The 26,243-nt window shown below is 37.9% G+C and overlaps 1 protein-coding gene across 7 annotated transcripts in view; it reads right to left on the reverse strand.

Moving 5' to 3' along the window:
* The window catches only part of CNKSR2 (connector enhancer of kinase suppressor of Ras 2), a 225,655-nt gene that overhangs the window by 72,052 nt on the left and 127,360 nt on the right, over positions 1–26,243 (reverse strand). For all 7 annotated transcript variants that reach the window (XM_068918107.1, XM_068918098.1, XM_068918117.1 and 4 more), the window contains 4 exons: positions 21,478–21,611; positions 18,007–18,218; positions 13,821–13,910; positions 11,978–12,192 (listed from right to left, as the gene is read on the reverse strand). In XM_068918107.1, the coding sequence (XP_068774208.1) occupies positions 11,978–12,192; positions 13,821–13,910; positions 18,007–18,218; positions 21,478–21,611 (651 nt within the window). The remainder of the gene's footprint in view (positions 1–11,977; positions 12,193–13,820; positions 13,911–18,006; positions 18,219–21,477; positions 21,612–26,243) is intronic.

A 26,243-nucleotide genomic window follows, 5' to 3' on the forward strand; every position in this document is an offset into this window, starting at 1 on the left:
CTCCCAGAGCTAGGCTGCTAAAGAAAACAAAATTTAAATACCATGATAAGAACAGCTTGCACCTCTTGTTCTTTCCTTTCCCTCAGTACTTGGACAAACGCTGAGCAATATACTCCCATCCTCCAGGTATGTGCATTACCAAGACTCAGACACCATAACTGAAGGATTTATGATGTGAACTAGAGCCATGCTAAGAGAAGGGGCTCCCTGCCCACTACAATGTCTAGTTGCTTGTCATGGAAAGAGTACATATACACCTCCTTCTGTAGCAGCAACCAGCAACACTTCTGAATATGCCCCCTCAGCATAATCTCTCTTTGCTCAGCCTGTGTGACAGAGAAAGGTGCAGGGGATGTATATGCTGACGAATGAGGGCAGAACTGAAAAAAAAAAAGATTTTTGCTTTAAGGATGTAAATATTAGGAAGATATACGCTTGCAAACTATTCTGTGTTAGCATTTGGGTATAATAGTCTTTCAGGGAAAGAAACACTTTCAAAAATATTAAGTTTCTGGTGAAAAATGCAATAAAATAGAAAATTGTACTTTGAAATAATGATGAGACAAATGTTTTTCTGGAGCTACAGAGTTTACAAAGGCTTTAGTGAAACAGGACATTAGCACACAGTCATGTATGAAAGAAGCAGTCCTAGCAAAGAAGATGCACAAGACAAATCACAGCCACCACAACACTCTTCTTGTTCATCTTCAGAAGACAAAACATTTGAAAACAAATCTTTTGTTTTTCAAGTAATGAAATATCTGTATGTTTCATCATGAGCAAACATTATCTACCGGTTTTGTTACTTGTAAGGACATATCATCAAAGTCATTTCCAAGGCTTGGAGATTTCGTTGCATTTGAACCTTCAGGACTAAAATGGCATTTCCAGACAGTAGTGCTTTGTGCATCTTTATCGTTGCACCACGCTACTAGGAAAAGCTTGCAGTAATAGCTGGAGTAACAGTTGCACACATTAGTGCTGAACTCTGGTAGGTCTTGACTAAAGGAAGCAATGGAATCTTAAACACAGGGAAAGTTTCCATGGGGAAAGACGGAAAGAGCACTTGTATCTCAGCCATTACCCATTCCATTAAAATTCACACCAAACAACCTCATTGCTCCAGTGAATTAACATAAAAAAAGACCAGCTCATTCCAGGATATCAGTCACATTACTGCTGAAATTTAGTGAAATTTCCTTTAAGCATAAGATGAAATAGCACTTCTCAGAAAGTGGGGAAAGATTTTAATTCTATGCTGTCTACGGTGACCTAATCGGTACCAAACCAGCTTACAAAATCAGTATTACACTTCATTCTAAACTCACAATTCTCTAGTGTTAGCAGTATTATTTGCTAGGGTTAATCTGAGAGCAAAGGTATATATTTGGAAAGTGGACAAAAGGCAGCTATCGCTATGCAAAAATATGATTTTTTTTCCCCACAGTACAGTAGCAGAGATGGATTGACTGACTCACAGATCAGGCGCTAAGCAACAGGCACTTCTTTCCAGTAAAACAGAAATATCTAATAAAATAGCTGCTGGTCAGGAGCCACACTGCTGTAAAGAACCCATTTTCCTCCTAGGTGTTACAGCACAATCTCCCACGTCATATGACAACACGATGCTCATAGGGGCCACAGAGCAGTGAGTTCGGCAAAGGAAGGGGGCAGAGACCCCCGCTGAGTCAAAACCACTGCTTTGAAAAAAGCTCTTGTTGAGAAATGCTTATATTTCAAGTATTTCAAATGCTTGTCAAAGCATTTTGATCAAACTCTACCCTAAAATGGGCATCTGCTCCCAATTAATCACCCATATTTTCATCATTCAAGGTGGGGTTTTTTTTGTATACTGTCAGATTTCACAAAGCAGGTCAGTCAATGTCCTTGAATCATGGCTTTCATAGTCCTGGTATTTTCCTTTTCCGTGTGCAAAAGGACCATAAGCAGAAGCCAGTTGGGAAGTCAGGGTCTAGATCTAACTTCTCATAGATGTGACATTCCCCACCATATTGCAGTGATAAATCAAGCTGAGTCTCCTCTGTGCAATGCCTAACATACACTTCTCTGATACAATATGCCATGCTTAATCTCTTCTTTACCAAAAGAGAGTAACTGAGGGACCATATCTTTGTTCTACATTAAAAAAAACTCTCTTAAGTGTGCTATTGTGATTGTACCAACTACAGGTACAACTACAGGTAATATAGCTTACTGGTGTGCAATGTTAACATCTACAAAAGCAGAAGCACTCTATCCGGTGATAAAAGCAGGATATAACCAGGAATGATTAACTGGAATAGGTAACATAAAAAATACAGAATAGGGGTGTGAAAGGAAATTAGGAAATGTTCTGAGCCAGGAGATTTATTAGGCTATAGATCTACATCTCTTGACAGTGTAAAATTACACTTTCAGAGCATTGGATCATATGCTGTAGAGGATAAATCTATACTGGCAGAGTTGGACTAGATGGCCTTTACAGTAACTCTCTCATTTTTGAGGAATTCCCCAGCTTCATCATGGCAAGAAACTATTAACAGGCTATTTTTTCTCTCACGGTCAGATGGGAAAGAAGGTAACAGAGAAAGCTGAAAATAAAAATTTTCCACAAAAGTACCCAATTGTGCTTCAGGTTGATCCATAAACCAGCTCTCCTCATGTCTACAGCATTTTGCTTTTCTGCAATAGTAACTCACGAAAAAAATGACAGAGTATATAGAAATAGAAGTAAAATCTCTCACATCTAGAGCCTTCACATTTCCTTTTGGCAACCACTTCTCCAATAAGAGAAAGCTCATCGTATTAACTGCTTCTTTCAAAAAGAAGCAATGCAGATGTGAAAATATTCTCCTGTGATAGGAATGATATTCATTTTGAACAGTATAAGTAAAAGAACTTAGCACCCTCTCCCAAGGAGACAAAATATTGCTATTTCACAAAATGTATGCTTAACCGGAACTCAAATATAAAAACTACATAAGGACATCCATTTTCCTAAGACTTGAATTCAAAAGTCTGAGAGTCTAGAACAGGCAGAACAAATCTGATATTACTGAGGCAATTTCACAAGATGATTTTAGCTAAGCAGCAATGATGTAACAGAAATAATGCCTTAAATCTAAGTAATTTACTATTCTTTTCGTCTTTGCTGAAATCTCTGTTTTCTTGCCCAGCTCCAGCTTTTTCCCCATGAGGACAGTTGGGCAGTGGAGCAGCCTGTCCCACGAGGTTGTCTCATCTCTGTCCTTGGAGGTTTTCAAGAGCTGGCAGGATGCAGCCCTGAGCAAGCTGGTCTGACCTTAGAGCTGGCCCTGCTTGGAGCAGAAGGTAGGGGCCCTCCCAGCCTGAATTATTCTTTGATATTACTTTATATAGTTTTCTGAGACATTTACAATTTTTTCTTTAGCAAACCAGTGAGGAGTGATGGGCTTTCTCTTGCTGGTAGTCTCATTATACTTCTGTTCTCTTTCCTCTCCTCTATCCTATATTTTCTCTTTGAATTATGCCAACCAGCCATCCATTCACCCAGTTTACCACCTTCTACTGGTCCCAGCATCAGCAACGGCAGTTCATGCCATGTTTGAAGATGGACCTGAACACATTTATGAATAGCATTAAGTGAAGATGACTAACTACAATAGCACTGGACTAGACCGAGGAGGTCTCTGTGTTACTGCGTTGATTATGCTAGTTTAAAAATAATACATTTGCTGTTTTCCATTAGCAAAGAATTCATATGTTGCTTCTCTCTTGCCTTTTGTTTCAAAGATGTAAAAGAAGATTTAATTAGGAGCAGATTTTTGCCAAACCCAGATGAAATATCTAGATCTACCTTTTATCACAACAGTCTTATGGCTATCACTTTCAACTGTCTCAAGTGCCTGATGGAGTAAAGCATATTTTGCTTATTGCCCTTGCTTAACGGTTTTACCATTTTGTTTGTTTTATATGGCACACATTTCACTTTAAAAGAACTCCAAATCTATATTACTCTATAATTTCATAAGCATACTCTGCTCTGTTTCTGCTGCAGAAAGCTGAGCTCCTTCGATTTCCACATATGTGGATTCATATATTGTTCAACATCCACAGCTTTATTTCCTTGTTCCATGTTCACTGATGGGAAAATGAACCCAGAGTTGAAGTTGTAGCATAGGCCAAAGTGCTCTCTTACAACCCTGTAAGAAGGTTATTAATTTCTGGACAGTTTTTGTTTCTTAGCTAGAAATATAAAAATGCTTTTGAACTTCAACTCAGCGAGTGTAGTTTTTAATCAATTAGTTGTTACAAATACATTTTCAAGAAGGAGTTTAAATTTTCCTTTGCTGATGTTTGAGACCTGCAATTCTGTAAGCATTCTGCAGTTCAGTATTATCCTAATACAAATAATTTAACTGGGGATAAAAGAGCACGGATAAAAAGCACTTCAGATCTTAATGTTAACAAAAATCATGGAAATGCTTAGGGAAAATATTTTTACTGTGGCTTTAGGTTAGACTGGACCTTGATATCAACTGCTAGGTTTTTATTCTATAGCAATTACCACTAACTACAGACAATTGTGAAAACAGGAATGAGGCAAAGGAAAAGGGAGCCTTGACATTTAAATATCGCCGTAGTCGGACTTCAAACAGTTCGAAGAAGAAAGTGTACCAACCCCATCTGTTCTAATGGTAAAATAACATTCTAGATTTCAGACACCTACTTAAAATCTGTGCAATTACATTTTCAATTTTTTTTCTCTATGAGCTTGTTTTTGTTTAATTAGAAATATTCATAATAAAAAGTCACCCAACAGAAATTCTTTAAGTACTGCAATGCTTACAATTATAATAAACTGCTAGTTTTTGTAGGGTTTTTTTTTTGGTAAATAGCTTTCCAGTAGTATAGTGCTTAATAGATGCCATTTCTATTCAGAAGATTTCTGCAACAAATTGATGGGTAGCTTGTGCACAAGTTTATTAGAAAACTCTTGTGGATATGTTCTGTACTGTCTTAAATGCTAGCTACGGAGTACTACAATTGTAAGGTTTCATAAATATATGCCTATTCAGGTTCAAGAATTTTCATTAAAAAGGAAGGTACTTTATGTTCAAGTACCTTCCCTTTTTCTTTCATTTCAGCCTTTCGACAAAGAGGAATAGGAAGAGTAAGAGAAAATTAATTACTCATGCAGAGCTAGCTTTTTGAGTTTTTGGTAAAGGGGTTTTTGGTAAAGTTGCTCTCTGTACCGAGAACATCTAAATACACACATTCTGAACTGAACTTTTAAAAAGCATTTTCTTGTATTTTTCTCTGGAGGGGTGGGAGGGCAGAAATGTCTGGAAAAACACCTCAATTAAGTAGAAAATTTATTCCATTTTTCTTGATACTTGCTGTCTCCTTTCCAACTTATCTTATTATCAACTCAAAATTGATTTTTGCAGTAGGTCCATAAGCAAGTGTCCTTCACTGACAGTAGGTCCAAAAAGATCTTTGTTGCAACTGATTGAACTTTTACGTGCTCAGATTGATGAGCACCCACCAGCTCTGCTGAACAAACCCACTGGGCTGAACTGGTACAGCAGCCTCATAAAGACTAACAAAGAAAGACTGAAACTATGACCGAGGCCAAATCCCTCGGCTCCTTGCCTCAGTGTCCCCACAGGCAAAGCAGAAAGGCAAAGTAGTCTAGGCACTCTGTAGGTGCTCACTGGAACAAGCACTGAAGTTATTTATGTGAGCCTGGTGTCAACGAGCTACACTCCAGCTAGGTGGATAGTTATACTTGGTAAAGAGGGAAACATGAGACAAATGCTCACAAGCTTCATTGCAGCTACAGTAAAAACCCAATTGATGGCTTTCGTTTTATTCTTTCTTTATTTAAAGTAAGAATGAAACCTATGTGTGTACATATGCACACATCCCTAAAAACTATCTTCTGCTTCACCTTCAGCAAAATCCCTAGGATTACGTTGCTTCCTTCCTGCATCCCTTCCTGAACGATCTGTTCCAGATGTATGAACTTTAAAGAGTACATCTTGCTACACTTCATCTTCAAATAAAATTAAAATGACCAAGAAAATTTCTGCCATCTTGGGTTAAACAGTTTTAAACAGGCTAGTTATTAGCAAAGGGAGAAGCTAAAAGCAGGTTTTAGTTAATTTTCCTAAGACGAGCAAGATTATTGCTCGTCATCAGGTACTGCTTAATATACAAGAACAAGTGAACATACTATGCAAATGGCATGAGTATAGGAGAGAAGGAGGGAACAAGGTCAGTAATGTAAGTTTGTTTGTGTGGGTTTGGAAATAGTTTGTAAGCAAGGCTTCCTTTTCTTGTACAACTTCCTGCTATGCAAAACAGACTGCAACCTTTTCTTCCCATAGTGGTGTTGTTCCTAGACTAATGGAAAGCTCTATCGGTCTGGATAGGAGTATATTATTATTAACCTGATGCAGAACTTCTTTTGATTCATGACACAATATGCTTCCTAAATAAACACATAATTTTCCAGTAAGAAAAACAAAGTGCTATGTACCAAGGAAATTCCTATACAGAATAGTATAATGAACTTAAAGAATTGTAATTGTGTGTCAGAGCTTTCACCTCTGGTGCCCCAAAGGTCCAAGACAATTTTAACTGCATCACTTATATCTACAGTAATAGATTACTTTGAACACCTGCTTGCACACTAGATTAGCAATGGCTCGAAAAGTTTGCCTTGGCTTAATAAAAATATTAACAATCTGTGTTGGTATTTCTTCAGCAATACTGAAGAAGAAAAATAGAATGTAAAAACAAATTGGCTAGAAATCAATGTACGCTGGAACCATTTCCTGGAATGGGAAACAAAATGAAACAAAAGCGGAGGATAGATTTGATATATATGAAGCTTTAAAAGTAGATACAGGAGATAATCAGTTCACAGACATAACACAAACTAGTTTTCTATTGCTTTTACATTAGCTATTGCTTCAGTTACATTCAGTGGATATAACTAAAAGCTGTTCACTTTTCAAAGCCGTTAACTAAAATACTCCCTTGACCACACAGCTCTTTTTGCCACGGCAAAAAAGATTGCCATGGCAGGTCAATGATACAACAAAATTCCTAAAACTGGTGATTTTATGCAAGTATAGTATACCAGCAGTTACAGAAATGCTAGATTAGTATATTCTTGTGACCATATCAGAATATAATAAATCCACGTTGAATCAGGTGGCATCTTTCAAATGACAACTTTTAACAAATAAATCACAATCATGTACTTCTGAATTACAATGGTAATGTTTTAATGCTACCCACTATAGTTGGGACAATAACATTTAATTTCTGTTATATTAATTTATCAGTGTAGTTTTTGATTACAGATTTTTATTTTCCATAAAGCCGTGTATAAAATCAGCAAGAGCAAGGAGTCTAAGTCAACATAATTGCATAAGCTGCTTTTCTGCAGAAATTAATCACAGTAAAAAAGTAATCAACCTGCATACATAAATGGCTGAAAAACTGAAACAGGAGAAGACCTGGAATTGTACGGGGAATTCATCAGTAACTGGTGGGATGAGTTTTTAGTCCAAGATTATTTAAGATTTATACCAGTGAACTCAAAAAAAAAAAGAAAGAAAGAAATCATCACTGAATAAAGGTAACATAAAATTGAAGACCAGTGAATAACATGACTGAGAACTGAATGCTGAGTGAGCTCCACAGTTTCCATTCCAGGATATTCACAAAACAGAATATAGAGAAAAAAGAAAGAAATGAAATGTGTGTTTTTTTTAATCTTCCTAGAGAACATGCATATTAAAAAATCATTTCAAAATAAAGGTTTCAGAAGTTTAGTGCACAGCAGACCCCAGCATACTCCATGTTACAAGCTTGGGACTCAACGGGGGGCATCTAAGGGCCCAAAGCCCTTACTCTCTGGTGTTTCATGCTTTGCTTCAGAGTCATACACTCTGCTTCAGAGTCATAGATCATAGAGAAATCAGATGTTTCAGGCTGGCCAACCATACACAAAGGTATATTTTTAAGAACAAAGAATGCAAGACATAAATGATTAGATTGGGAACACTAATCTTACAAATCAGTGATTCTGAAAAGGGAAACAGTAGGAAAAAAACCCAAAACTTAAACTAGGTAATCAGTTCAAATCTATGGTTAAAATGGGCATACAGTCCTTTAAATATTTAAACAGAGAAGTAGTGAATGGGAACACGACAGTTTTATTACCTTTCTGTCTGGCTCCGTGAACTGTATGTCCTGTTCTGGCATATATACTTTAGGAAAGATGTCAGAAAATTAGAGGAATTGAAAGAATTATGAGAACGATGAAAGGATATGAAAACACTCTCTAATGACAAACCCAGGATGCTCAGTCTGTTCCTTTTAGGCAAGAGAAGGTTACAGTGTGCTTTGGTTATAACTCGTAAATTCCTAAATTGGGAGATTGGCAACAAAAGGCTTTTAACCCTAGAGAATAAAGGATCAGTCCTATCTAAGGGTGGGACATAGAGGCCATGGAAATGCAGGCTAATGGGTGAAAAAATTGTAACAGAAAGAGCAACTAGGCACTGGATCAACCAAATAAGCATGGTGGAGTATTCTGTAGTATTGGGACCTTAGTACCAAAGCCTGAGGCACTGCTAAGAAGAAAGCCTCAAGTTCAACTACAGCTACATGAGTAAGAGCTGCAGTTCAAGTGAGGAAAGTCCACTGGCTTGTAGTATGAAGCCCAGGGAGTCACAATATTCTCTCTTTATCTTAAATTCTAGTATAATGAAAATATCCTTTTCTTAAATAAACAAACAAACCAAAACAACCCAACTTCTTTCACCTACTGTTAGTGCAGTTTTTGGAGTTAATCAACATTTCCAGCTTATAGGAATGTCGTCGTTTCAAAGCAAAATTTTGACTCATGAAAAATGACAGTAACAAAAACCAAAATAATAGAAAAGTTTAATAGGTGAAGATGAGTTAGGCCTCTCCATCAGTTATGTTAGCAAAAACAAACAAAGAAACAACAGTGGAAAAGAAAAACAGTTGCACTGGTTTGCCTTGTATGGCTCACTGGATTAATCTGCGTATGGCTATAGATTAATATTTCACTCTTAACAGCAAGATGATAAAAGTAGTACTTTGCCCTAAGAAAATAATCCTCTTGCACAATCTGTGTATGGATATAGACTAATACTTTACTATCAACAGCAAGATGATAAAAGTAGTGCCTAAGAAAGCATTCTTGCACTGAATTCATGTTCATTCAAAAGTTCCCACTTGCAGATAATCTAAAGTCTTTGTTGCAACTTGATAGCTGATGATGAAAAAATTATTTTGTAACAGAAAAGCCACTTTTTAGTGATCTTAAGGTAGAATTTTAAATTTAAGAATTAAACATTTGTTTCTTTCTCCTATTTGTTATCTATAGCTTCATAAAATTGCAAAGCAGTCAGATATGAACTCCTTGTGATTCATCTGTATTCCTTTCTTCTTTATCTGCTCATTGCACTGTGTATGTAATATTTCAAGCAAAGTTCTCCCCCATCTAATACAAAACCCCTGTTCCCTGGTGTGAGCTTTTTAAACTCTCTCAATCCTCAGCTCCTCTGTGCCAATCAGCAGTTCTCTCCATATTTATCTTCCATTCTTTTCATCATCATCAGTAATAGAAATTCTGCCAACCAAATTATGCTCTATATTTTTGCAGTATATTCAGCAATCCCTTCTGTGTTTGCTTATTTCAGACCAGAGTGTAAGTAGGCTTTGTTGCGTGGCAATGACATGTAGCCTCATCTGCAAACTAGATTAGGGTTTCCCAAATCAGTACGCTCGCATGCCATCACCTTAAAAAGGGAGCTGTATTGTACCGCATGGTGGCAGCCGGGTGGTTTCCAGCTATAGGACCAGCTGTGCTCAGCTGTAGAGGGTTGTGAACGCTTTGTGAAGGGCTGCTTCCCATTTCCCTGGGCACAAATGAGAAGGGACCAGGGGGGAACCAAGCTTCCTCCTTCCATTTATTTCCTGCACATCACTTCAAAACAGCTTGTGCAGATCCAATACCGATTTGTATTCTGAAGAAAAAATAACATGTCTCTATTTGTACAAATAAATTAACTCCTACTTGGCTTATGAAAAGATGCTGAAGATTAATGGCATTATGGAGATGTCTTTCAGCCGTAGTGGTGCATGATTATCAGATACTTGTGGAATTTGTGGTGCTAACAGTTAAGGGGTGTTTTGTGGATGAGTATCAAAACTACATGAAAAACGTTAATTCTAGGTTTTTGTTCCTTGGTAACTTCCACATCAGAATTTCAAAGAGTTTTCCAAAAAGGGGGAATGGAAGTAACTGAGGAAGAACAAAGATGGAACCTTAAAAAAGAAAACTCAGTGCAGAAACACATTTTCAGGAATTTAACGTATACGAACAAAAGGAATGCTATATGGAAGAAAGTGATAGAATGAGTTAATTCAAGGGGAAGGAAGGTGCTCTCTCAGTATATGAAAAGTGTTTCAAATTCACCTTCCTTAATGAGTTTATGGAGTAGTCCTCTGTTACACAAATTTATTCTCCATTTTCTTCTCTAAATATTTGTTTCAAAGTCTCTTGGACAGACTGGATTCCTGCTAGTAAAGACTGCAGACATTAGGAAGAGGACACAGTCCTGAAACTCTTGCAAACTCCTTCTCTTCACATATTAGGGAAACACTACCTTTGCAAATAGAAATCTCACCAGTATCACATTTCCAACTTACAAAAACAGTGTAAGAAATTGAAGCTGGAGATAATAGAGTAAGAAAAAATTCTCATCCCTTTACTTAGTTTGCTACAAATGAAAAAGAAAGGGAGTAGCATTTATTGCATCTAGGGACCTGATTTAATTAAAGCACACCACAAGCGCTCACTTTTAATACATATATGACATCTTCTCTGAAATTCATCAGACTCACCTATACACTGTAGTGCCAAAGGGAGTTTTAGAAGCCAGTGGACCAAGCACTCAAATGGTGTAAAAGGCTGCAAAGGCTCCATTAGTTTCAATTATCCTACACCAATTTATAATGCGATAATCCGTAGCAATATTTTACAACAGGAAACCAAGTTATCTCCTATGGACTCAGCAGAGCTCCACCTGCCATGATCACACATTTTTCACAGCAGAGTTCCTGACAAGTCCACACCACCATCTCCCTTAGAAACTGGCAGTTTAAATTGCATTCTCTTTGTTGGTGTATGAAGATAACTACAATTAATTGTATTGTTTTGCTGTACAGTTATCGTGTGAATATTCTTCCATGATGGCATCTTTTATTGAGGTCTAAAATACAAACACTTGTTATGGGGAGAACATGATATAATATCTAAAACATATTGCAACCTTCTAACTCCTTTTTCTTGATACTTTCAAAAACTACTAAGTTACTGGCATTTTTCTTTTACAACCTATTCAGCAGAATCTCTTCCTTCAAATTTATTTGAGTTATTGAGCGCTACATGTTAAAAACAGCTATACACATTAAGTCCCCTCTTATCTTAAAGGAAGAACAAACAAAAACCTCCCACAAGTTTTCTGCCCAAAATCAGGCCTTTGAAGGCTGTAATGTAGAAATGTATCTGTAGTACAGGGGCTACCTAATGAGACCTGGCATATGCAACTGCAATGAAAGAGATGTTGGAATAGAGGTTTCCAGCCAGTCAGACGGCTGCTTCTCCCGTTTCCAACAGAAGCAAGAATGCAAGACAGAGATACCACACTCCATGTCAAATGCAACATCCACTCAGTCACATAATTTAAAATACAGTTACAGGTATGCATCCCACATCTGTAATATCAAAGTAAAAATTCTAAGGTATTTTCAATTATTGTCAGAAGAATAGGAAGCAATGCAACAGCAGCAATCAGAAAGGCTTCAGCAGCACTACAAAAACAAGACAGTCTCTTACCACGAGTACAGAGCAATGATTTTTGTTAATATCATTTTTACTTACGTGATACAAAGTGGTTTCTGGTCCAGGTGTGCCCATGACTTCTTGTCTCAATGAGTCCATTTGTAAGCTAGGCAACAGCGAGTAATGGCTTGGACTACTACTCTTGTCTCCCTTCTTTTTGGATTTTTTCCCAGTATCCTTTTTGCTATTCCTTTGAAACATGTAGTCGTCTTGACCTATTTTCTCATTGCTCATATAGCGAAGTAATGAATTTTCTATTGAAGGAAAATACAGTAATGCAAAAGAGTGTTGTGAATTGTTACATGGAGGACAATCTCCCTTCCAAAATACATACTGTTCCTGCATCTGCTGAGATCTAAGATTTTAAGTCTTCAAGGCTATCTCATTAACAAAACATATCCTCCTCTTTGGTCTGGACATAATAAGAAAACAATGAATCTTTTGGTAGGGAAAAGATTCAAGACACTTGCAGTTTTGTGGTTTCTCTGACAAAAAGAAGAACAGAACATAAAATAAGCCCCACAACTACAAAGGCTGTCTTGACAGTTTTCAAAAAATGAGTGATAGCACAATTTATGATCACATTTGAAAACTTTTTTTTTAAGGCAAGATCCTAGATAAATGCAAATGACTGAGAGGCCAAACATTTACAAGTAATTTGCTTTGAGCATTCACCTGAGCTTGTTCTCTTTATCATCCATGCTTTCTCCGAATACTCTTCCAGCATCTACCAATTTGTAGCCAAGGGACATCCTGAGTCAGAGGTAGGGTTTGTGAATTTAGAAAACCTCAACATATTTGTCTTTCATGAACTTGTCTAATCTTTGCTTATATTCATGTAAACTTTAGCATCCATAACCTCCTCTAGCAAGGGGCTCCTTAGTCTAAACCCACACTGCATAAGGAGCCAGCTCTTTTTCTTTCTAAACAGCACCTGACAGAGGCATTTGATGCCTCACAGTTTTTGTATTGGAAAAGGAAGTGACCAACCTGTCCACTTGTTTCATTCTACACAAGATTTCATAAACCTTTAGCACAGCCTACTCATGTTCTTCCAAATAAATGAGGTCCAGCCACCAAATCATTCCCTATATGGAAGCCATTCCACACATATGATCATCTTTGCTGCCCTTCCCTCAACCTTTTCCAATTCTACTATATTTTTTTAAGAGCAGGAGAGACCAGAACCTCACATATACTCACCATGTGTAATAACTTACAGAGCAGCATATTAAATTCTTTTCCTAATGATTCCTTGTTTGCTTTTTTTGGTCCTTCCTGAGCACTGAGCTGATGTTTTTAAGTTTTGATGTTTGGTAAGATGTTATTGCTGAGTGCTTCTAGCCAGCTCAGAGGTTATCATTTCATATGTCAAATTACATAGCTGAGCCTCACAAACTAGAACTTAGAAGAACTCACCCTGGACTATTTCGAGCTGAACCCAGTACTGCTCTAGAATGCTTTTTATCCAAAAAGAATTTATAAAGACAGAGAAAATTAATATATGATTCTCATTTAAGCATAACAACATATAACAATAATAACAACATATTATGGAAATTTAGGGCCACTTTCAAAAAAAAACTGTATAATGCAGTTCAATCAATGAAATGCCAATATCATTAAAATTAAACCAAACTGCAGGGATTTGAAGCCATGATTTCCTCTTGCCTGGTTGTGCAACTTCTTCAATTCTAATAGAAGCTACGAGAAAAATTAATTAAATTAATTAAATTAATACAATGGAGGAACCCAAAACAGGTTCACAGAAATACATATTTAAGCAAGCAGCAAAATGAGGGCTTGAAACAAACATTACCATGGCTTAAAGGGTGATAAAAACGATAATGCCATGTACAAGATGTATGTCCAAATCACTCACCTCTCCTACTATCTCTTTTTATTTTATTGGGGTCTTCATAATCCCCCACCCAGTTATATTCTACTGGCATAGAAATAGGCCTTAGTTTCCCTGGAAACAGAAGAAAAAATGAGATCATGCACCATTTTATATGGCAGTGTTAAACTAACATTCTTTAAAAGAAAGAACAAATTAAATGCTAATGTGCTATTCTACAGGGTTGCTTATGAAAGAGTTTGCAGCATAGTTTCTGAACAAGTAAAATAGGAGTTTTATTTTCTTTAACAGGACAAGAAGCAGCTAAGTATTCATGGATTTTTTTTAAGCTTAGGAAATAAATCCAGTGCCTACTAAATCACCAACAGACTGAAGTTTGAGATTGAGCTTTCTCCAAATGTTTTAAGATTACAGATTACTTTTCACTGAGCAATATCTGTTTATTATTCTGCAGGCCCTGGTACACACATGGAGAGGACTGTTTGAAAGCATAAAGAAGGAATTGTTTCTAACAGAAACACGTCCACATCACTAAAGTACCTTCACAAATGGCGTCTTTGCTGGTGGGCTTAAAAGATCCCTCAGTGAATGAATGAGAAAGGAAACAGAAAACCTCCATGTGTAATTTCTTTTTGCAGCGTTTTATCCACAGAAAAACACAGCATATTAGTACTGGAAAATTCACTTTGATCTCGGAAGATAATCAGAGACAGAAAAACTGAAGAGTACTGTATCTTTAAAGTTTTAATGTGGAAGCTGCTGAAGTGATTTTTAAAAATGCTGTGAATTCCTGCTTAAAAATTTCACAAATACAGGTGGAAATTCAGTGAAAATATGTCATGCAACTTAGTACAGCTAAGTTAGAGAGATCTGAAATTTTTAGCAAGTTAAATAGTATAGGGAAACAAAAAAAGAATAACATGGCACAGGGCAGACTGAAAACAAAATGTTTTCAGAAACAAGGTTAGCGTTTGCTCTTTTTTAAATCAGTCCACTAGTCACAATGCATAAAAATGGGAAAATAATTTGTTTCCAAGCCTAGCACAGCTCAAACTAAAAACTTCAGAACTCTTGTTAAGTATTTTATTAGAAAACCTCCTCAGTAAAGATGATCAATCCTATTAATTCCACATATTTGATGGTAAATCCATGATATGCTGAAAAAAAGACATTTGCTTATACTGAATAAAAATATTCATGTGTCTATTATCAACCCACTTAAATACGGCATCCATGGAACTGCATCAATACCTTGTATATTGTATAACAGGAAAAGGTTATACTGGCTTTTTAAAAAAAAGATATGATGGTGATCTCAGAAAAAATGTATGAGATAAGTTCTGTACAGATTACAGGGTCAGTTCACAAATACATCATTATCTAGGAAATACAGCTTACATATTTAACTTTTTATTTATCATTTATTCAACTATTTATGGGCACATGTATAAGTTTGGTTGAGTGAAGTCAGTGAGATTTAAAGCACATGGTTACGAAGTCATTTCCTGAGAAAGGATATGTTAGGCTCGTGTATATTTTAACAGAAGTATCTCTCAATGGTTACTTTTTCTAGAAATACAACTTTCTTTTCTACATGACACGTTTTCTATGTTTTCTTTTCTTCACAATATATTATACAAAGCACTTGCACATGTAAAAAGATCCACAAGCTATAAAATCAAGTAAAGCTTGGTTACTATCAAAGGCTATAGCAATAACAAATATTGTGCAAAATCTCTGGCTGTTTGAAGTGCATACTTTTTATATCTGGCACTGGAATGACCAAATTCATTCCTTCTGTTGAACTCAAGTTTCTCATCTGCCTGCCTCGTCTGCTAATCTCCTCCTTGTTAACCCACATGGATCCACTAAATCTGTTTTCCCTGGTGACTACGCTCAGGAAAGCGTCTTTGGGTTGTGAACAGAAGCTCACTGAGGCCAGTGACAAGGCTCGCTGAGGCCAGTGTAATTAGCAACATTATGCAACAGCTGGAAGCCAGTAAGTGCATGGAGAGAAATCTCTTCGTTAAAATTGTCAAAAAAAGTCAATAGATTCCTAAAGAGCAATTATGGAGGGCCCTGTTAACCCCTTATGAAGGAAGACTGAGAAGCATTATAGAAAAAAAAATGTCATCGCATAATTAATGAGTACATGCTGAAAACAATTATTTTTCTAGCTTTAATAACCTTCTTTAATAGGTCACCATAAAAAAGAAGGCTGTTATTGTCATATTACAGATTTCTGTCAAATCCTAAGGTCATGCCTAGCCACAAATCTTATGCTAACAAAGGCCATGTGGGAAAGTTTATAATTTAATGCTGAAATGGTAATATTCTTCGAAAATAAACTTAACTGAAAACAGACTCTCTGGTCTGAATTTATTAAAAAAGAAGTGAGATTAAAAATGAAAAGCCATATACTAAATGTGTTAAATAATGACTTGTTCTCAGCACAATCTTCGATCTATGTATTTACAACCCTTTCTGCTAATGAAAAAAAAGATAAAAAAGCTATCTGCTAGCAAAATAATGGATTCAGCAACCCTTGAACACAAAATGTGCTCTTCTTCACTCTAGATCACTAGGATTAAAATTCAAAGTCAGGAACAGAGAGTACCTGTGTTAAAGGAACTGACTGCATCTACCAATTTTAACAGATAAAATGGAGGAATAATTAAATTGATGTATCAACTTTGAACACTTAGCAGTGTTAGAACACTATACAGTATAGGAAGGGCTAGAAAACACCTGAAAATGCTTCAAATCAAAAGGATACTGAGAATTTTGCAGCAGGACTGTGTGGCTCTGTAAAACAGGTGCATTTTATAAAAGTACATCCTTTAACATTCTGTAACTGCATCTCTCAAAGTCCTGAGGATACATTTTGCAGCTCAGGCTCAATTCATATGAACATTCCCAGGTGATTTTGGAGCTTTGCTGCATGATGTACCAATTCTGTGCTTTCTCATAGATTTATGTCTTTCTTCTCAGTATGATGTCACGATTACTACAGTTACTCCAACATACAGCTTGCACTCAGTTTAGTAATTAAAATAATATAGAAAGTGGGGCAAAAACATATTCAGGAATGTGTTCAGCTAATACCGTAGTAATAGAAATATCTTTTTTCAAGGCAGCCTTATGCGCCATACCGTAGTTATGCTCAAGGAATTCTGCTTATTTTTTATGTCAAAACCTGCAGACACTCCCCAAAACATTTTTGCATTCCTTGCTCTCCACAGAAACCTAAGAAGAATGCAATGAGGTGAAGGGATAAAATGAAATGAGATTCCCTCTTCATTTTCTTCTAACAACTCTACAATTGGGCAATTTTGTATTTGGCAATAGAAAAGCAATTCTCCTAGTCCAAAGCTGAAACAAGTTACAATGCTAGCTGAGGGAAGAGTTCCTATAGCCTGAAAGGGAAAATAACTTGGAACATGAAGGTCTGAAGAGTCAAACTGTCACCAGGATTTGTTTCAAAATTCTCACCCTATCTAGGTCAAAATCCAAGATGTAGCAAGATGCACCAGCATGAAGACATGTTTGTGTTTACATGCGTAATCCTTTTTTGGACAACATATAACCTCAAAAAAAGAGGGACAGCTAAATATAGGAAGTTACAGGAGGTTAATACAGTATTACAAAAAAAAGCGTATCATCAGTCATTACTTCTTTTCTAGGATTAGAGAAAAACTGAAGAGTTGTAAGCATGAAAGCAGCATGTCAGCACTTGGTAAACCTGAACTGCTTTTGATCTTTAGAATGATTACTCCCAGGTAAATTTTTCTGATATAGTGTGTTCTAAGCCCATGCAATGATTGCCCTCATACTGGGAGCAAACTTCCATCCTTCATTTTTAGGATAAATATGTATTTAGCACAAATACGTCAGCTTCTCTGACAAAATGATACTGCAGCATAAGCTAGAAAATGAAGCTGATTAAATTTCGAATAAAGGTTTTGTCTAGAACTTACAGTCAGACAGACCATCGATACAAAACTGGACTCCCTATTATAATAAGTAATTCATTTTCTTCATGTGCAGAATAAGCTCTTAGGTTGAGATCAGACTCAACTAAAACTGAATTCTTAGCAAAATCAGTGGTCACTGAGAATATTTTTATGCTAAAATGCAAAAGCAGACGCATGAAAAAACCTAAAGTCAAAATAAGAAAAGGGGGATTAATCTTATCAGATCAGTGCCATACCATATGTTGGCGTGCTCTCTCTCCTCCCAGGGCCACTTGTTCTTCCTTTCTCATACTCATAGCAGTATAAAACTGCATCTTCTTCAACCACATTAAAGCGCTTCCGATATTCCTGGTCAAGAAACGAATTTGGAGATTCGGATCCTGTGTGAACCGGCTTGCCCACTATATGTCTGCCGACATCATCGCACGGAAGATTTCCCTTTTCATCCCTTCAGCAAACAAGAGAGCTCTTTAATACACTGGGACAAGACACTTTAAAGTTTTTTTACTTAAATGTAATACTAATTAAACGTAATTTAATATTCCAAAAAATATGGGATAAATATGTCAATATCGCATCGAAGCGGGAGGCGGGTGCCATCGACCTGTGCCAGGATCACACATCGCATACGCACGCAGACGCCCGCAGACGCCACTTATCCCCCAGGTCTCTGCTCCTTCTCTTCCATCACAGGCCGTGCCTATCTTACTGGCTTCCTGTGAAAGGGATCGTACAAATAAATCTGTATCTATCTATCTTACTGATTTCTTGTGAAAGGAACCACCCAAGTAAAGCTGACAGGTACAGCTGCTCTTTCTCTCTTCCCTTCGGAAGGTCCCCAGCGTTTCGCGACAACGTCGACCTCATTCTTTTACACTGTTTTGCCTTTTCAAACGCCTCGGACAGCTTTTAAGACTTGGCGACACAGTCAAGATGGGAAAACCCAATCTGGTTCTGTACAAACGAACCTCACTTTCCTTTCCTTTCCTTTGGGAAAACGCAAACTACTTAAACGTGTCAAACCGCAGAGACCTGCGCCCGGGACAGAGCCTTCTCCCCGCGCAGCGGGGAGCAGGGCCCGGTACGCCATGGCGGGGCCCTGCCCGCAGAGGGCTGCAAGAAAACCCCCTAACCAGATGGTAATTTTGGGGCAGCAAAGCCCCTGAGAGGTCGCCACGAGAGCAGTTAGGGCCCCGCCAGCCCCCACACCGAGCTGGCCGGCTCCCCCGGCGCCCCTGCCACGGCGGCCCAGCGTCGCGGCCCTGCTGGAGGGTGACGCGGGGCCCCCTTGGGGCAGCCAGCCAGCCCGTTTGCTGGGCAGCAGCGGCAAGGGGCCATCCCTCCTCGGCCATGCCGCCAAGGGCACCGTCGCCCCTCGTCGGCGCGGGTACGCAGGCACCTAGGCGACATGGCGGCCAGCGTCCGCCGGAGCCACCCTGCGCCACCGCGGCCTTTGCCCCGAGGCGAGCGGACACCCGCCGCCTCAGCCCCCCGCGGCGGGGCGCTTCGGCTCGGACTCCTACTCGACAGACTCGTTCGAGGACTTATTTACAGCTAGCCCTTCGCAATACCTGGCACACAGAAACCGTCCGCGGGCATCACCAGGCTCCCCGGCAGCAAGGCCACGGGGCTTTACAACCTCCTTCAGGGCCTCCAACCTTTTACTCTATTCCTGTCACTTTTTTTTCCCTTCACAGCAGCAGCAACAAACGGAGAAACAGATGCTGAGCAGTTTGATCATACCCCAAATGAAAACTTGCTTAAAAACACCTAATCTCGGATTTAAAAAAACAAAACAAAAAACCCCCCAAAAACTGACAAAGCGCCAAAACAGAGCACTGGGAAACACTGTACAGGCTCCGTGACAGGTTTGTGAAATGACCTGCAGCCCATCAGGATTAAGCTGACAAAAGAAGTTTCAAAAGGACATAGCTTAATCTCTCTGTAAGACTGCGGGTTGTACTAATAAGCCATGAAATATTTAAGGAGAATTGGTCCAACCTATTGCATCACCATCAACAATCAAAATGCATTTTAAGCTTCTCAGTTTTTACAGCAGCAGAACTTAAAAACTGCTGAACAAAAATATTCACTAAAAATATTCTGTAAAAAGAGGATGCATTTCTTAGTAAATACCAAAAATATTTTTGTTGCGATCAGTATCAGTACAAAGACACTACTTCCTTCAGGCTAGTACAGTCTTAGCTTCAAGGGGGATAGGTTTTTACCAGATAACTACTTCATTCAAAAAGAAACCTGACGACTATGGGGCTGTTTTGTTTTGTTTTGTTTTCCCAGAGTGTTAATCCTAATGGTTTCAGAATTAAATACTTGATTTTTTCTGTACATTTTTTGAAAATCATGTTCTTCAAATTGTATTTACATCGAGATAACAAAATATCCAGTTATCACATAGAGGAAAGACATATTTAATCCCTATAAACGATTCAAGTGCAATGACTGACAATGTTTTTACATAATCAGAAGAAAAAAACATAATCTAGTCAGTGAAGTAGACTGTACATTGTTTGTCACTTTAAGACAGATACTAAAGCATTGTTTTAGCAAGTCCAACAGGGTAGATGTGTCACACTCATTTATAAAATGACAATATGAGGGATTTTTCTTTTTCCCAGAAATAAAAAATAGACCAGGTAACAGATAAGGCAGTGACAAGGAAAGAATACAGGGTTCAGCTCATGGCTTCCCTAAAATGGTTGTGAGATCATCTAAATCATGAAGTGGAAAGCCACTGTTTTCCCCTGGAAGGTTTTCCATATATATCTCTGAAGACTAAGAGTTTATCATAGAAATACAATTTCTCCTCCCCACTAGGCAATTTAATTTGCCGTACACCTCACTCCTGGATAACCCCCAGGGAAACCTTGTCAGCGGCAGGCCATACATCTCATTAATTGGCTAGAAGAGTTACTGCTAAGTGAGTCTCAGAAAAACTCAAGTACAAGAAACTCAGCTACACGAAAGGGCATGATGCCCTTACAATCTTTCCAAAAGAGTTAACAAAAGGAAAAGAAAAGCAGAAGTAATTTAAAAATACATTAACTGTACATGTAACATTCAGAACCTAGTAATATGGAAACTTTAGAAAAATTGATCCATCTTCAATACGTCCCTATGCCTCTGTGCAGTTACTATTGTAACTTACGCTATAAATCTCTCTGGAGTTTGGGAAAGCAACATCTGTATATACCACAAAATTGTAATGAATCAGTTGGGGTCATGCGAGGGTAGGGCTATGAATCTGCACAGAGAATCTGCTGCTCTTCTAACTCAGCCCAGGAATCTAGAGACTTGCAGGGAGAGGGGTGAAAACGCCTCTTCCAGGTGGCCCCTGGGAGTGGCAGTACATTTATGGAACATGGGGTCACTGCAGAATATAGTATGGTGGCCACACCATAAAAGTCACCTGGAAAATTGCTCTGATACTATCAAATCAATGTATCTAAAAAAGAAATCATGACGGCTGAGTATAATAGTGCTCTGGCTGTTGAAGTTGCACATTTTTTTGTTTTTAGTTCAAAGTCCCTTGTTGAGTCAAGGTTATTAGCCAAGGGGGCAGATATTAACTCTTTTCCTAGTTATGGATTCAGGGTTTCAGACAGTTTTTGCTCAGGCAGGAACAGAACGCTTTGTTATTTTACAAGTATTTTTTGACCACATATTGTACCTGAAATGATCTTTTTTACCTGGGAACATACGGTTCTGTTGGAGGAGGGGGTATGTAGAGATCCTGCAGGGCAGAACTGTCTCTTTTTGTAGGTGTGCTGATAGTGCTGGATGGTGTGGCAACACTGCTTGTAGGACTTCTAGGAATAAGAGGCTGGTTCATCAGAGAGAGAGAGAGAGAGAGAGAGAAAGAGAAAGAGAGAGAGAAAGAAAAAGAGAAAGAGAAAGAGAAAGAGAAAGAGAGAGAATCATGAATATCTGCATATCATACATTTTTTCTGGAAAAGCTACAAAAAATCTATAGCTCAGAAAATTAAGGGAAAGGTTCTAATGCTTTGTGTATTTTTAAACTTGCTGAAAAAAACATGCACGCTAAGGAGATATTCACATGTACACATGGACATGTATTGTGCTAATAAAATTGACTCCTCTGATTATACCTTTCCTTTTCCTCTTTGCAAAGCAAGATTATTGCCAATGCCTACAAAAACAGTAATCAATCAGTAGTGCCACTGGTGAAATCTTTATGCATAAATAACATATAAAATCCAGAGAATTCCTTAATTAAATTAACAGTCTAGTGTTTACAGTAAAAGGTGCATAAGTAGGCATTAAATAGAATGTCATCTTCCCCCATCTGTTCTACAGCTCAAGAATTAACTGTAAAATCTATGGTTTATGTCTACAGATGCTGTAAAATTTCATGCATCCTCAGAGAACACATGCTACGAGACAGAACAAACTGGATATTGTTATTATTCTTCACTCCCCTGGACACACTCCTGACAAGTAATATTTACTCACAGGTAAATAAGTTGCACCTTTCCTGCAGAATAAACATGCATTCCAGTCCAAATATGATCCTTCCTCGTAATCACATTTCTCTCTTCCTTGAATTAAGCACCACTTTTTCTTCCTCAATGTAACTGTCTTGACTAGCCAAATAATGACCAGACGCTTAAAGACTTTATTAACTCACTGTAGGGCTGGAAATTATAGCAAGATTTGCAAACTGTCTCTATGCAGATGCAGATGCAGAAAAATAAAATGAGAAGCAAACCTGGATTGCTCTAGTCTCCCTAATAAGCCTATGTTTCTTGGCTTGTCTGATAGCTAAACTTAAGCAGGAGAAGAAGAAAAATGGCAAAGAAGCAAGTACAATGATATCTTTATACACACTAAAATTAATTCAGTATTAAATATATGCCAAGTTTTGCTTTGAAAGAGTTCTTTTCCCTCCATCTTCTTGGAAACAAATCCCTTAAAGAAAAAAGTGGTGGGAATATAGTGTTCACCCCACTTGGATTTTCTGACCCAAAAAACTGCTGGAGGACACAAATATTTAACATCATATTTACAGCAGAGAAGCTCTGAACACAGACTAAACAGACATGTAAAGAGATTCTTCTGCCAGCACTATTAAGAATACTTTACGATGGACCAATGGGGCATTCCTGTGCAGAACAATCTGTTCTCATTTCTAGATATTAATCTTGACACTGTACCAGTATATCAAGACTGCAGAAAGCTCCAAGAGTTCAACAGCAGGAACTTTTTGAAAAGTTGGCCTTTCATAAGCTAGTGCTGACAAATTCTAATGCTTACTCAAGCAAAGCCTCCACCCCAAATCTTGCCTTACTTTTTCTCAATCTGTATGGTAAAAATAATACATGCCACCTAGGAAACCTGACATCCTTTAACCAGTTACTGCTGTGTTTTATTTGGTAACTTTAGGAACAGAACTCTGTCAGATTATCTCCAACATAATAAGTTAACAAAAAATTTGAAACATTGTAAAACATTGCAAGTATGTCTTTAGAACAATAGCTATGCGGTCACACAATTTTTTGCCTTTCTGAATGCTAGAAGTCCTGTAAACAATGACTCTGTTAAATTCTTTTCTTTCTCATTAGAGTTAATGCGAGCATTGTGTAATTCAGACCAATGAAAGATAGTCACTATTTGCAGGAAGAAGGGGAGAAAGACACACACAGAAAACCAGACAGAAAAAAGACTTTACAACCACTAAAAACAAGCAGAAGACTAAGGTCTGCAAAACTAAAACTGAAGTCTGTGGCAGAAATGAAAAAAAGAAAAGCAACAAAAACCTCTAAGAAAACTTTTAGAGAAACAAAAATCTTATCTGTGACACTGTAACCATAGATGCTCTTGAACCACTTACTAAAGCAATACTAATTATTTCCTTTCTAATAGCTTGCACTTTTATGACAAGCATACTTTGAGGCTTGCCGAGTGGCTTGTAGAATTAATTTGCCTTCGAAACCAAAATAATTTTGCAACCTAGACGACATTTACACTTGTCAAGCACAGCTTAACAGGCTGCTATTGTTCATGGCTCGCAACAGCAGGATCAGTGAATAGAAGATGAGCTGGGTAGATTTATTCACTCCTTTCCATTTCGAGGAGGGAGATATCTGTTTACCTGAATGAATGGGTTTAAAAGGTGACAGAGGGTGCTAAGACTCGTGGCAATCAATAGGAGTTTAAGGCTTCCACCACATAAGGAAATTGGAGCTCAAGCAGAATTGTCATCTTGACTTACAACACGTTGGTGAGCCCCCAGTTGCCCTGAGTGGCTGATAGAGGCCTACGTTAAAGATTTCCCCTTGTGTTACAGCCTGGAATATCTAGGCTTAAACACAAATGTTCATGAGATGGACTTAATTTCTAGAAAATTACATTGCTGAAGTCTGAGAAATCTACTGGGTCACTTCACGGCAGAAAATTCATGACTCCCTGATAACACAGAGTCCAGATGCATAGGTTGGCTTGTCCTTCAGAACAGTTTGCTGGAAGATTCTGGAAATCAATGAGATTTAAACGTCCTTGAGAAATACATCGTTTTGGTTCATCTTTTGGCTAGGCAAGATGGTTAAAAAGGTGAGTGCAACAGGAAAAAATAGTACTCAGTCTACCAGAGAAATATACAAGTAATCCAGATAACTCAGAGTTCTGAAGGTAAAAGGTTTCCCTCAGACTGTTTCCCTGTTAGACAGTGGGTCTTTTCCAGATCTGTGTCATATTGCCCAACTCAACTCTTCAGCTTATTTCCACAAAAACAGAAAGGCCAGGTGAATGGAACTGAAGGAAAAACTCAAATTTATAAATAGGCTGGGTTTTTTTCTTTTCTTTTTTTGATATTTATCACCACTTCACAAGATAAGTCAGTAACTTCTTGTAAAAGAATTGCTGCACAGTAAATCATTGAAATGGTCTCTCCTGTTAGTAGTTCAGCACACTGAGAGCATTGCAGTGACTATCACCTTGCGGTGTAGGAGTTCAGCTTTCATTTTATAAGGAATTAGTCTTTTAGCTTTTCTAGCTAAAAACATAGCCTTCAGAACATGACCTCTAAGTGCAGTGTACCCACATTGTGCTTTGCAGTGTAATTTAGAAACACCTCAACTATTTCAATTTGAGTTGATGTATGCACCTGCAAGCAAATCAGCTCATGTAGGTCTCTGATTCAGTGGTAGCCATCCAGAGGACCGTCATCACGCAGGCACACTGAACAGAGAAATTTGCACTACTCCATTCAAGAATTAGATGCCTCTGAGATCAGTGTTACCACTCAGTTAATGGTCTTCCAAGGACTAGAACTTTTTCCTGCTGCAATCCCTTTCAGTAGGCTGGCCAGGGCAAGTCAGATTGCTGAAATAGCCACAGAACTAAGTCTTTTGGTCCAAAGAGTTAAATACTTGACCCATGGGAATACCCTGGTAGAGAAAGTTTAGAAGTTACATATCCAAACTCGGATAGCCTCAAAAAATGTCCTGAAGAAAGAAGACCCTGCATCAACGCCAACCCACTAAGACAAATGTAAAATCCATGATGTTTCAGTACATGCTGGAGTACTATTTCTCAAACGTTTTGGATGCACCATCCTTCTTCAAGTACATTTATGGACCCTTTCCCAAACTGTAAAACACTTGGCCGGGAAAGAGATAACAGTCTTTACTTACAGCAGCTCAGTTTCTTCAGTGCAGGAAAATACAAAGTCCCTGTAAGTACAGACTACTAGATAGTGTACACACTTATTTCCTTTCCTCCAGAAGCTACTCTATCCCTGGTCAGCTGTTCCCCGAGGCAGCAACCTCCCTGTTGCTACCACAAGCCATTGCTGCTTTTCCCACCCCCAATCCTGAAGGAACTGAGAGGCTGCCAACAGTAAATCAGCATAATTTTTTAAGTGTTCTTTCTCTCCACAATAAACGCAATTAATAATTAATATGTACCATCTAAAATTCTTTTTAATGTTTTTTAAAGCTCTTTGAACCTTCCAATAACTCCCTTGGAAGTTGCAACATAAAGTTTGAGAAACATTGCTCCAGAAAAAGGCATACAACTTTCAAAAATATGAGCAAAACCCATACAAAATTTTACGTGGCAATATCTTTTTACAGCAGTTTCATCAGTAAAAGATTCTAAGCTTAGCATTTTTTTTTTAATATTGGATCCAGGTCATCAAAACTTGCTGAACAGAATGTTTCCAATAAAATAAACTTGTTGTCAAACCAAACCACGACGTGAAGAGGTAACGAAATATTATAACTAATTCAGATTCTGTAGGAAAACCCAGTCAGAATCCATTTTAACAGTGCTGTAAAGAATGCCCAGTTCCCATGTAGTTAAAAGACAACTAAGCAAATGAAGAGCCAGCAAATTAGTGTTTTATTGAAATGTAATGATTAAAAATTGTAAAGTCATTAATTCTAATCATAAATGATGAAAACAGAACATAACATTGTCTATAGATAAATGAAGA

This window comes from Struthio camelus, chromosome 1, assembly GCF_040807025.1.
Source record: "Struthio camelus isolate bStrCam1 chromosome 1, bStrCam1.hap1, whole genome shotgun sequence".
Taxonomy (NCBI): Eukaryota; Metazoa; Chordata; class Aves; order Struthioniformes; family Struthionidae; genus Struthio; species Struthio camelus.